The following is a 13,352-nucleotide window of genomic DNA, read 5'->3' as shown; positions in this document are numbered from 1 at the left end:
AAAAAAGAAAAAAGATTTAATAAAAGAAGTATATTAATTACAAAGTGAAGTTAACAAATTCATCATAATATATGAATGTTGTTGAGCGATTGAGTCATTACCAAATTTACTTAAAATTAATAAATTGTTATATAGTTGATTAACAACATTTTGAATGGAACCCATTACTATAGAATTCATAGTTGTTAATGTCTCTGTATCATCACTAATAGATGTCATAGTTCCATCTTTCAATTTATAATATCCTCTGTTATTAAACAACCCTTTTCCTGATTCTATTTGGGGACAATGATTAAAGGCATCAAGAATTGATTTCTTCCAATTTTGTTTCTTAACTACATAATAAGTAATACAATTTTTATATTTCATTTTATTTAGTATTAAAACAAACATGTTGTAAGATTGGATAATATATTCCAATGTTGTTGAATGAAAGAATATACGTCATCTCTCAAATTAAAATAATCTTGTAATGGTTTTATTTCTTTCAATGATTGAAGTATCAAAACACAAAGTCTTGTTGTTTTAATTTTTGGTTTCTCTGATGTAAAGAATCTAACTTTTCTACAAATTGTACATTGGCATAAAACAGCTCTTTGATCTTCAATACAACTCATGAACTGATGAATATTTCATAGACTTCCGAGTTTAACTACTCACTGGGGTTTTGAATCGGAATATTCCTTATTTCTATTTTTACATTTTCATCGAATTTCATTGTTACGTGGCATATGTTTCATGATTATTTCAATGCACTATTAATTGGATCTACTTCTCTCGCCTCTAATTTATATTTTTGGATCAAAGAAGATTCTTTTTTCCTGAATCTTTGATTTGAGTATTTATAGTACATTTTATAGTATTTTTATAATTCTTGAATTGACTACTAGAATTGCATTTGACTTAACAAAATAATAATGATTGCTTTTCCTGATTATTTCTTGTCATACTAACTCACTTGAAGTCTTTGGTACTTTTTGTTTTTATTGAGATTATTTTTTGTTTTGTATAACGAAATATAATGAAAAACATTCACAATGAAGATATTTTACATAAAATCAGTGGAAGTTAAGGTAGTTTGATGAAGTTTTTTGAAGAATTATATAAGTATCTTTAGAATTGAAAAAGAATCTAAAACTCATTTAGTCCATTTAAACAATGCAAACCCATGAGATAATGATAAGATGTATTGAAGAATATCCAGTTGAAAATATCAGTGAAATAAGGTTTTTCTTAAATAATGCTGATTTAAGAGATGAAGAAATAGAAGAGATAATAAGGTTATTAACTCAGATGGCTATGAGAGCTGATAAAGAGAGTTTAAAATGTATTACTCTTTATACTCATTTGTTAATGGAACGACTCATTACAGAAACACAATTTGTGAGACATCCAATAAAACATGATGGATGGAAGAAATTACGACTTGATTCTTCCTTTATGAATAGTAAAATGCTTAAAATGCCTGTTGATATACAAATATTTTTGTCAAAATTCTTTGATAAAGAAGAAGTTATGAAGAGGATGAAAAGTAATGACATAGACATTTCATTAAAGAAAAGAATTACATCTCTTATTCAATGGTATCCTAAAGAAATGCAGTGTGTTGAAAGTCCAGATTATATGAAGATTAATGACATGATAGTCAAAGAAAAAAATAATGAGAATTACCAAATAAGTCTCAAAGAATTATATACAGTAGATGGTTTGGATGAAATGAAACTTGTTGGGTTATTGTTAGTTTATGGAATTGTTCATAACAAAAAAGCAATACTTGAAGAGATGGATCATTTAATTCAACATCTAGTTAATAGACCATTAGGAATTTATTTTACAAAATATTTTGTTCAAACATTAAGAAACTATAAAGAAGAAATTTGTCAAGAAACAATGGAATTTATTGAGAATGGAAATGCCATTAAAACAATAATACATTCTTTAGGAGAAAGTCTTATTTTACTCAAACCATATAATGCAAAGTCGATATTTTATTCACTAATTCAATTATTTCCAAAGACTAGTATTCAAGAGATATTAAAAATAAGTCAAGTTATTGATTTTAATGATGATAATATATTTTTAGTACAAATTGGAGTTATTAATATCTTTGTATTGATGATTCCAGAAATGATTAAAATGTCTCATGAAGAAATGACAAATATTATTCAATTGATTTCACAATTCATCATAAAACATCAGAACATAAAAATTATTCAATTATTTTGTGATTTCATTTATGCATCATGGAAATTAATACAACAAAAAGGAATATATGAAACAATCATTTATGAAGTTATTGTCACAACCACCAAAAATATACTTGAAGGAATTATTCCAGTAAATGATAAGAATAGAAAGAACTTATCAAACATTTATTTATTATTATTCAGTGAAAAACATGAATATTGTCAAAGGATCTTGAATATGGTTATTGACAAATGTATAGAGAAAAATATTGACATGGAACATATTCAGTATATCTTTATTGGATGCCATCAATCTATGAAATGGTCTAAGAAAATTACACAATTTTGTATTGAAGAATTAATAGAAAAGAAAGAAATTAAAGAAGAAAATACAAAGAGAAGTATTATGTTATTAAGACTATTAAAAAGTGGGATGAATAAAGAAATGATTATCAAGAATGAAGAAATTTATTATCAAATATTTGATTCATTTATAAAATACGATATATTAAAAACAGTGATTGATGAAGTAAAAGGTATTTTCATTGATACATTACTATATTCCTATAATAAAGATAAAAATGATTATAGATTGATTGAAATATTTCATAGATACATAAAACATTGTATTACATCACATTTAGATTGTTTATATAATTTTGTAATGAACGTTTGTATTGATAAAGAACACCAAACATATATTTATCAAGAAGTACAAAAAATTAAAATTGACCAAACAACATTGTATTTCATGAATAAATGCTTTAAGGATGAATTACAGATATTAATTGAACGAATGACAATTATAGGAAGGAAATTAAGTTCAATGAAACAAGAAGAAAAGTTACAAGAATTATATTATAGTATTGTTGAGAATTGTATTAAGAGAAATCCTCAGAACACTCTTATTGATGAAGGAAATATGTTAATTACTAATGAAATTTATAATATTATTAATAGAGATTTTATTTCTATTGAATTAAGTGAAATGAATGAAGAGATAGAATGTCTTGACAGAATTTTTGAAATATATTTAATTCTAAGTAAAGAATTAAATAAACCAATAACTAATAAAAGTTTATTAACTACAAAACAAAAGAAATTAAACTCTATTCCAATTGAATATTTTATTGGAGGAAATATTTTTAATAATAGTGTCGGTTATTTAATTCAAAGAATTGAAGATATAAACATTAAAAAAGTAATTCATTTGATGAAAAAAGACACTTTGGGTGTGATGGATGAAACATCAATGATTGAAATGTTATTGAAATCACTCAATAATCAATACATTTGTTCTAACCTCACAAATGGATTCAAAGTATTCAACCAATTGATTAGATGTATTCCATTAACATTTAATAACATGAACCAATTATTTAATTCAATAAACCAATATTGTAAAACAAAAAAAGAATTATTGGTTGATGAAAACATTTACCAATTCATTGATTATAGTCTTCAAATCAATAAAGAAACAAGTGCTGCTGTATCATTTATACTATTAATGACTGTTTCATTAGTAATTAATTCAATTGAAAAACAACCCCATTCTAAAATCATAAATAATGATAGAAATGAATTTATCAAAGAAAATAATGAAATAATGAACATTATATATTGTGGATATAATGATGTATTTGATTCATATAAAATTAAAGTAATTGACAATGAAATTCATAATAATAAAATTAATGAAATTCTTCAAAAACATTGTACTCATCAAATGCTTGAAAAATGTATTGAAACACCATTCATCTATGACTGTCAAAGAACTATTCCATTAAAACAAAATATATTTATAATATTATATCATTTCTTCACATTCAAAGAAGTTAAAAATATTATTGAAGTAATTACTAACAAGTATGAACCAGAAAACAAAGGGAAATTCTACATTCTTCAAGGACTTATTGCAGGAATTAAATCATTTGGAATAGAAGAAAGATTAGAATGTCAAGAATATATTTTAAGTCATTGCATAGATTGGCTTCAAGTAATAAATTCAGATCATGAAAATATAATGCATAATTTCATTAAGAATGATTATACTTTATTAAAAGAAATCTATTCAAGATGCATTAAAAGTATTATTAAAGGAAATTATAACAAAACAATCATTCTCTTTGTAATCAAATATAGTTTTTGTAACTATTCATTGATTGAAACAACAATTAGTACATTGTTTAATGGAACAGTAATTTGTGGATGTTATAAAGAAGACATCAGTAAATTCATTCATATATTAATAAATGATAACCGATTTAACAAACTAATTATCAAATTACTCCTCCAAATACTAAAAGATAACAATAAATCAACTTCTAATACTACTCTCAATGCTAATATAAATGTTATATTCAATGCTCTTCATATAATTAATAGTAATACTATTGAACTTTGTATTGAAACTATTCATACTTTGAGTAAATTATATCCATTTGATAATTCTAAAATATTAAAACCAATTAGTATGGTAAAGAAAGAAGTTCAATCCCAATTTGTTGAGAAGATTCAACAACTTTATTTTGATTCTGATAAAAATGGTAAACTGTTAGTGCTTGATACTTTGTGCTCAATGAATAATTTGGATTTTGTAAGTCAACTTAACTTTGATAAAATGATGAACACAAATAACTTTATAGTTAATTCTTGTTGTTCTGATCTTATGACACATTATATTCAAAAAACAAATGACATTGAATTTTGTGAAAAGATTACTGAAAAGCAATTAGATAATAATATTAGTAATGAACATCTTTATATTACAGCATTATCATGCATTGTACTATCTCGAACACTCTTTATTAACAATTCAATTAAAAGTGCAGTTCATCAACTTCTTCATTTTAAACCAAAGAATAGTCAAATTAAGAAATATTGTAATAATACCTTAATGTCATTTAGAAGAAAGTTTGGTCAATTATTAAAATATGACAAAAGTATATTTTCAGAAGATGATATGGAATTATTAAGTTTACAATCTATTCCATGGTACATGGCTTAACTTGTTGATTAAAATCATTATTTTGTAAAAACAAATAAAATATTAATTGAATTTTAGATTAATAAATAAATGGAATCAAAATTTTTCTTTCACCAACTTGGTTTTTGAACTTTCTTCTGTAAGCAAAATGAATACTTCTTGCTCTTGGCATAAGATTAGCAAATGTCCAAAGAAAAAATACAATAGCACCTGGAGATAATGTAAATATAGAAAAACCTAACCATTCAACTAATTCTCCAAAATACTGAGCAGATGTAACATAATCAAATAACCCACCCTGAGGTAATTTATGCTCTGTTTCTCCTTCTTTACGAAGGTTTCTTATTATTTCATCAGAATGAACGTTAATTGCCATTCCAACAAAAAAGATTAACACTCCAAAATAACATTGTGGAGTATTAAACCATCCTAAATAATAATATGGTGGATGATATAAAAATAACCATCCTGCTTGTGCATAACAATTACATAAATTAAATACCATTCCCATTAACATTATAATAATAGGCATTTTCCCTCCTTTTGACATTCTTAATGGGAAAATAATACTTCTTCTAAAATAATGAATTACAAAAAGAATTAATGAAATTTTTGGGACTATTTCATCTACAGAAGAATAGACATAAAAGATAAGCATACCTATCATTGATACAATTTCCATAATACACCATCCAATTCTGTTGTTTATTGTTACTCCCCATTTATCAGTTTGAAACATTCCATATCCAGCAGTAACATAATGAAGTATAACAAATACAATAAATCCAATTATCACCATTACAAGAAGAAATACATAATATATACTTTCACTATTCATTTTAATTCTACTATAATTAAAATTATGAAATAATTGTTTATTAAGTTCTTTTCAAAAGGAAAAGAATACTTTAAGAAATTGGAGTCATTAGAAAAACTATATTCCAATTAAAAATATTAATCAATACATTCATTATTCACAAAGAAAATATCTATCCTTTACAGAATCTCTCCAAACTGCATCAAAGAAATATTTGTTAAAACAAATTAATTCTTTTGGATGTTTACAAAGTTGTCCAAATTCATTTACCATAGCTGCATTTACAAATAATGTTTCTCCATATCTTTTTGTTCCTGTAGAATAATGACAATGACCAAAACAACAAAGTTGTGGTTGTAATGAAATAATACATCGAAGAAGTGGATTAGAACCACCATGCCTATATTTTTTACTATTTTTTGTACTAGTTGTTTGTCTAAGATCAAGTATTCCATATGGAGGTTCATGACTAACAATAATTAATGGTAATTCTTTAATAACATTATTATTTGCCCATTCAACAATTTGGTCATTTACTGGAAAAGAAAATCCAAGAAATTGGATATTATGAATTATTTGAATTGAGTCACTAAGAATATAAAGTCTTGGTATATCTTCTAACCATTCTTTTAATTCCTTAATAATTTTCTTTTCATGATTCCCAAAAACTAAAATAATATTGTCTGCTGGAACATCATTTAACCATTCTTTAAATCCTTTTAATGACCCTTTCTTTCCTCTCTCACTTATATCTCCACAAATTATCAAAAAGTCACATGGTCTAATCTTTATTTTTTCATGTAATCCATGTGTGTCTGAAAGAATGCTTATCAATAATGGTCGGGTCATGTAATTAAAGAAGTTCTCTTTATCTGATACTCTTTCTTTTTAAACTAATTATATTTGCATTTTTTGTTTACTTGGTAACCACGATATTTATAATGACTTTGACGTCTACTTTTGATGGTGAGAGAATATTAAAATGCCGAATTTTCACTTGATTGGACAATTCCATCTTCAATTTTATTTTGAGTTTTCCATTTTGCTTTTTAAAAAGAAATGTATTTTTCTTGACTTTTGTCCCTTTGAAGCATAACAAAAGAGAAAAACATATTTCTGACTTTTTCATCAAGGAGAATCATCTTCATTTTCTCTTAATCTAAACAAGATTGATATTGTCTTTTCTCATTTTCGTTTTTGTTTGATCTAAGAAGATAATAACCCAAATAATACCCAAATCATAAAATGAAAAGGAAATTGAAAAATATATAAGTAAAGTAACATTTATTAAAATTCCTCTTCTTATAAAACAAAAAGATTAGTAAATCAAAATCTAAAAAGATGATGAAAGTACAATAAAGAACAAAAGAATATTACTTAAGAAAGAAGGGTCTAAATAGAAGAGGACTATTTGAAGAAATAAATTCAAATGATTCTTTTATTACTTACATAGAGTTTTTTATGCTTTAAAAAGGAAAGAAGTTTAAAAAACCTAAAAAGTAATAATTAAAAAGATAATTAAGAAATACAATAAAGAATTAGAAAATAGAATAACATTATAATAAAATATAATAAATGAATGATAGAAACATACCAAATAGTATCTTTACTAAATAAAACTTTCTTCTTTAAAAACAGAAAGAATGGATGAATATACTCCTGATTTTAGTGATCCAAAAGATTTTTATTCCATTCTTGGATTACCAAATAAATCAAATGAAGAAGATATTAAGAAAGCATATCGTAAATTAGCATTACAATATCATCCTGATAAATCTAAAGAAGAAGATGCAGCTGAAAAATTTCAAAAAATTACTGATGCATATAATTTCTTATCAAATTATAGAAATAAACGAGTATATGATTTGTTTGGATATACCATTTTTGAATATCAAGAATTAATTTGTCAAATGTCATTATGTTTAAATTGTATGTCATGTTGTTCTATTCCATTATTAATAATAATAGTAGGGTTATTTGATGTTTGGATTATAATGTTTTTAATTCGATTAGATGTTCCTAAGACATGGTATTTTGCATGTATTGAAATACCAATATATATTTATATATTAATACCTATTTTTTCATCTTTATTTGTAGAGGGAGTTTTGAATAAGATTCTTTCAATTATGAAATGGGTAAGTTTTCTATTAACAATTATTTTTATTTCAATTGGAATGGATGATAGTATTAATACACATTGGGGAAATCTTTTAGTTCCAGCATTCTTCTTTGTATTTTTTGATTTTGTGATTAGTATTAAACAGTTTTTTGAACCAAATATTGTTATAACAATAAATCCAGAAGGTAAAAAAATAAAACATCAATATGAATATTCTTGTTATGAAATAACTAAAAATGTTACATTTAAATGTCTTAAATCAAGTATATTACTTGGATTTATATCTTGTTTATGGTATGCACAATATATTAGAAAAATAAATGAAATAGAACCTGAATATACAGCAGCTACTTGGGTTTTTGCAGTTTATCTTTTTATTAATGCAATAGAAGAAACGTTATCTAATATTAAAATTACAACATTCTTTTCAGGACCAATATCAGAAAAATTTGATATTAATTTCATTATTTGGGCATGGATTAAATGTAGTTTTTATATTCTTCAAACATTTTTAATTGGATTAAATATTGGAAGTAAACATAATTATTATTGGACATGTGCATTTATTCCTATTTTAATTGTTTTAGCTTTAATTCATGGATTTGCCATTGTAGCACCTTGTTTGTCTTGTAAATTAACTCGAGATGTCTTAAAGCTAGTTAATTACATGAATCCCTCAAGAGAACATGAAGGATATTATGATGGAAATGAAGAGAAAGAAGATAAGTCAAATGGAGTAGAAGTAGAAGTACATAATGATGAGGATGAAGAGGAATAATTTAGTGTTATAAAAAGGTTTATCTTATACGATTTGTTTTTGTATTTTAGAAATAAAAGTAAGAAAAAGGAGTTATAAAAACAGTAAAGTGGTAGAAACAAGATTTTTAGAAAGTTTGGAGAGAGAAAAACAAGCTTCTCTTACGAACGAAGACAATCTATCAGGAATAGTAAATAAACTATAATTAGTATTAATTAGGTAATTAAAAAAGAAAAAATCCAAAAGAAGGAACTCACTTGAAAAAGCAAATATAACGAGGAATGAGCGTTAAGGAAAGCCAAGTAGAAAAGACAAGAGGGAGTGAGGTTAGTGATACTGAGTCACAATCAGATTCATATAATGGAGAATATAGTCATGATGATGAGTCATATAGTGATAGTTATTCAGATTCCAAAAGTGTAGATAGTCAAAAAAGTGAAGAAAGTAGAACTGATGATGATACTGATGATGACGATACGAGAGAAATGCTTGAAAATATTATTAAGGAATATTCCGAATTAAAAAGAACAACTATTGCACAAAAGGAAGAGTTAGAAAGAAAGATTAGAGAATTGACACATAAATTGAATGAAGCAACACAATTAAATGAGACTCGAAAAGAACAAATATTACAATCTGCTAATAGTATGAAAAAAATACTTGCTGAAATGACTAAAATGAAAAATGAACGTGAAGATCTTGTTACTCAAATTGAAGATGAAAGAAAAAATCATGCAGAAACTATTAAACAATTACATACATTACAAGGACAAATGATTAATGGAGGGGTTGGACCATCAGAATTAGAAATGACGTTTAGGGTATTATTAGATGGAACAAAAATTACAGATGCTATACTTATAAAAAATGTAGATACAGAGAAAGATGATTTACGAATGCAACAGTCATTATTAGAAAAGAAAGTTATGAGTTTAAATCAAGATATTGTATTACTTAAACAAGAAAGAGATTCAACAAAAGAACAAATTAAACAAAGTGAGAAATTAAAAGATAATTATGATGATTTAAATAAGAGATATGAAGAATTAAATGATAATTATAAAAAAATTAAAAAAGAAAATGAAACATTAAAAAAAAGAGGAAGTGGATTATCAGGATTATCATTTAAATCAGAAAGTAATGAAAGTTCAGTATTAAAATCATGTTGTGAATCATTATTTACTACAATTCAATCATTATCTAATATTAATGAATTAAATAATAGTATTAATGAAGTTGAAGAATTAATGAAAGATCATTTTTATCATAGACTAATGTTTTTACATATTCAAAATAAATGTATTTCAATTTTAAATCCAACATTTATTCAATATGGATATACAACAAATGTAGCAATAGAACAACTTTATCTTTCTACTCAAAGTCATTCTTCATTTCAAGAAAAATTACCAGAAAATTTAAAGAATTATGATATGATACTTAGAGAAATTTATTTATTTAATGATAAGTTTAAGAAAAAAGATGTATCTCCAATAAAATTAGGAGATGATGGTATTATTTCATCATCAAGAACAACTATATCACGTAAAATAAGAAGAGGAAGTGAATTTACAGGAATTTATTCACCATTAATGTTAAATGTTGGATCAACAAAAAGTTCACCATTTGGTTCTAGTACTGAACCACCAAGAGATAAAGATACAATATCAAGTACTGGAGAAGCAGCAAGAGATGTTGATGAATTAATTGCTAAAGTTAATCAAAGTGAAAAAGAAGATATAACATCACCAAAAGATGATATGAATATAATATCACATGTTTGGGAAGTTAATGGAACTATTTGGGCATGTAAAAAAGTAGAAGGAAATAAAAGTATGATATCTACATTTAATAGTATGGATTGTATGGAAATAACAAGTATAACATTACCATGGAGAATATCTGCAGTTCATTCAATAAATAAAAAAGTAATTTGTGGAAGTGAAAATGGAACAATAAATATTTATGATGGAGATATAAGAAATGAAGTTAAATGTGATCTTTCATTAGCTTCAAGAATTGTTGAAATTGGATCAGAAAAAGGTATTGTTTGGATTCTTTCAGAACAAGGGGATTTTGCTCTTATTGAATTTAGTAAGAAAATGAAATATAAATGGTATAAATTAAAAATTCCATCATTTACTACAAGTGCATGTGTATTAAAGAAAATGTTACATGTTGGTACTATTGGTGGTGTTTTTAGAACAGAATTTCCACCAACACCAAAAAGTAAATTTATAATGATAAAAGAAATTGGAAAAGTGCCTGTATCAAATATTTTAGCATTACATAATTCTCTTTATATTGCATTAAATACAAAAGATTGTATTACTGTTCTTCAAAAAGGAAAACAACCAATTACATTTGAAGTAAATAAACCAAATACACTTACTCCATTTATTAATGATGTTTGGGTATGTTGTGGAGATGGATCAATTAAAGCTATTAATAATACTGAATTAAAAATAGATAATGTTGCTACAATTGGTAATAGTGAATTAGTTGGTGGATGTATTCTTAATATTGAAAATCCAGAAAAACATCTTTCAAATTATACATTATTCTTTGGATGTGGTGGTGAAATTCAATCATTAGTTACAGGATATTATCGACATTCATATCTTGTTAATAATAAAGAAGGTGTTTGTGCTAAATGTAAAGGAAAAGTACATTTAAGACAAGGATTATTATGTGAATGTTTGTTATATTGTTATTTAATAATAATAAATATATATTTATACTTTAGATTGTAATACAATTCTTCATAATAATTGTGTTAGCTTAAATTGGCTTGACAAAATTTGTTCAAGAGACCCTGAAAAACAAATTAAACATAAAGAAAGTAAGACACCTAAATCATCAATATTAAATAGCTCACCAACACCAAGACGGTCGAGTTCTGTCTCAGTTAAGTATGTAGCACCACAACAAACAAAAGGTGGAGAAAGTGGAAGTGATTCACGAGAAAGTATACATTAACAATTAACAAAGAATTAAAGGCATTATCAATAAAACATAAAATTAGGTTAAATTTTCAAGAAGTTTTTGTTATAAAAGGAAGTGTTATATACAACAAGAAGAAAAAAAGATAAAGAAGAAAAACAAAAGGAATAAAGAATAGTAAAAAAAGTAGAAAGAATAGTAAAATAGAAATAAAAAATAATAAAGAACCCTAGGAATTAAAAAAGAAAACTGAAAAAAAGAACTGTTGGGAAGAGTCAGTCAAGATGAGAATTGCTACCAAAGATATCATCGCCATTTATAAACAACTTTTCAACGACGGATGCATTGTTTGCCATAAAGATTTTGTTTGCCTCCATCCAGTATTCGGTATTCCAAATCTTCAAGTCTTTATGTTGATGAAAGGTCTTGCCACTAAAAAGTGTGTTAAAGAAACCTGCAACTGGAGATGTCTTTATTGGACACTTAATGATGAAGGAATTGCTTATCTTAGACAAAAACTTGCTCTTCCAGAAGATGCTGTTCCATCAACTCTTAAACAAAGCATTCATACAGCTGTTCATGAAGAAGCTAAGCAAATCCAAGGAGAAAGAAAGCTTAAGAGGGACTTCAATGCAGGAAAGAAACCAGAAATGAAAAAAGCTGAATAAATGAAAGTTTAAGTTGGTATTTTGATTTAATTGTTTTATTCTTTAAAAGAAATAGTTTTTCTTTCTGAGAGATAAATAAAACATAATATCAAAAGAGAATAATAAAAGAAAGAAATATTATTTGAATAATAAAAAGAAATTAGAATTGTTTTTAATACATTCATAGATGAAACTTGATATTCAGTTGTACCTAATTGAGATGTTTGCTCCTATTCAATCTCTTATGTCTATGGGTCCTAGATTAATTATTCAAAATGTTACTCAGTTTGGATTAATTGTTGCATCTGCTGTAATAATGTGGAAAGCACTTTGTATTTTATTTCTCACAGAAGCACCAATTGTTGTTATATTAAGTGGTTCTATGGAACCAGGATTTAAAAGAGGTGATTTAATGTTTTTAACAAATAAAGGTGGTGTTGACAATATTCAGATAGGTGATATTATTGTTTATAATTTACCATCTAAAGGAATTCCAATCATTCACAGAGTAATAGAAATTCATAAAGATACTAAAGGTGATGTTCGTTTTTTGACTAAAGGAGATAATAATCCTGTTGATGATAGAGGATTATATGGAGGTCCTTTATGGTTAAAACCACATCAAATTATTGGAAAATCATATGCTCATATTCCATATGTAGGAATGATTACAATTGCATTAACTGATTATCCAATCCTTAAATGGACAGTTATTGGGTTATTGTTAATCAGTGTTTTATTAAACAAAGACCAATAATCAATTGAATTACATTTTTGATCTTTTTTCTTTTTCTGTTAAAAACAAACTTTATTAAAATAAAGTAATATATAAATGTATAAAACCTTTCATTAATTAATTCATCATTTTCTTATCCTTCTCCCTTCTTTTTTTTT

The 13,352-nt window shown here is 25.3% G+C and overlaps 8 protein-coding genes across 8 annotated transcripts; 5 read left to right on the top strand and 3 right to left on the bottom strand.

The window, feature by feature from the left end:
- Window positions 1-33: 33 nt before the first annotated feature.
- On the bottom strand, window positions 34-617 carry ENU1_022170 (hypothetical protein; the record flags this gene model as incomplete). Its single annotated transcript, XM_008857034.1, has 2 exons — window positions 34-335; window positions 392-617. The coding sequence occupies 2 exons, from the start codon at window positions 615-617 to the stop codon at window positions 34-36; spliced, it is 528 nt and encodes a 175-aa protein (XP_008855256.1).
- Window positions 618-1,158: 541 nt separating this feature from the next.
- Window positions 1,159-5,193, top strand: ENU1_022160 (hypothetical protein; the record flags this gene model as incomplete). The annotated part of the gene is made up of 1 exon (XM_008857033.1): window positions 1,159-5,193. One exon carries the CDS (start codon window positions 1,159-1,161, stop codon window positions 5,191-5,193), a length of 4,035 nt encoding a protein of 1,344 aa, XP_008855255.1.
- A 58-nt stretch (window positions 5,194-5,251) lies between these two features.
- On the bottom strand, window positions 5,252-6,010 carry ENU1_022150 (steroid 5-alpha reductase, putative; the record flags this gene model as incomplete). Its single annotated transcript, XM_008857032.1, has 1 exon — window positions 5,252-6,010. The coding sequence occupies one exon, from the start codon at window positions 6,008-6,010 to the stop codon at window positions 5,252-5,254; it is 759 nt and encodes a 252-aa protein (XP_008855254.1).
- A 132-nt stretch (window positions 6,011-6,142) lies between these two features.
- ENU1_022140 (ser/thr protein phosphatase family protein) lies at window positions 6,143-6,838 on the bottom strand (the record flags this gene model as incomplete). Its single annotated transcript, XM_008857031.1, has 1 exon — window positions 6,143-6,838. The coding sequence occupies one exon, from the start codon at window positions 6,836-6,838 to the stop codon at window positions 6,143-6,145; it is 696 nt and encodes a 231-aa protein (XP_008855253.1).
- Window positions 6,839-7,632: 794 nt separating this feature from the next.
- Window positions 7,633-8,889, top strand: ENU1_022130 (DnaJ domain containing protein; the record flags this gene model as incomplete). Its single annotated transcript, XM_008857030.1, has 1 exon — window positions 7,633-8,889. One exon carries the CDS (start codon window positions 7,633-7,635, stop codon window positions 8,887-8,889), a length of 1,257 nt encoding a protein of 418 aa, XP_008855252.1.
- Window positions 8,890-9,149: 260 nt separating this feature from the next.
- ENU1_022120 (hypothetical protein) lies at window positions 9,150-11,847 on the top strand (the record flags this gene model as incomplete). The annotated part of the gene is made up of 2 exons (XM_008857029.1): window positions 9,150-11,565; window positions 11,615-11,847. 2 exons carry the CDS (start codon window positions 9,150-9,152, stop codon window positions 11,845-11,847), a joined length of 2,649 nt encoding a protein of 882 aa, XP_008855251.1.
- Window positions 11,848-12,095: 248 nt separating this feature from the next.
- ENU1_022110 (40S ribosomal protein S10, putative) lies at window positions 12,096-12,479 on the top strand (the record flags this gene model as incomplete). Its single annotated transcript, XM_008857028.1, has 1 exon — window positions 12,096-12,479. The coding sequence occupies one exon, from the start codon at window positions 12,096-12,098 to the stop codon at window positions 12,477-12,479; it is 384 nt and encodes a 127-aa protein (XP_008855250.1).
- A 166-nt stretch (window positions 12,480-12,645) lies between these two features.
- On the top strand, window positions 12,646-13,215 carry ENU1_022100 (signal peptidase I protein; the record flags this gene model as incomplete). Its single annotated transcript, XM_008857027.1, has 1 exon — window positions 12,646-13,215. The coding sequence occupies one exon, from the start codon at window positions 12,646-12,648 to the stop codon at window positions 13,213-13,215; it is 570 nt and encodes a 189-aa protein (XP_008855249.1).
- Between the last annotated feature and the right edge of the window lie 137 nt (window positions 13,216-13,352).

The sequence above is a fragment of the Entamoeba nuttalli genome (genome assembly GCF_000257125.1).
Source record: "Entamoeba nuttalli P19 unplaced genomic scaffold asmbl_2385, whole genome shotgun sequence".
NCBI classification, from domain to species: domain Eukaryota; phylum Evosea; order Mastigamoebida; family Endamoebidae; genus Entamoeba; species Entamoeba nuttalli.
This window is presented reverse-complemented; position numbering and strand designations above follow the sequence as displayed.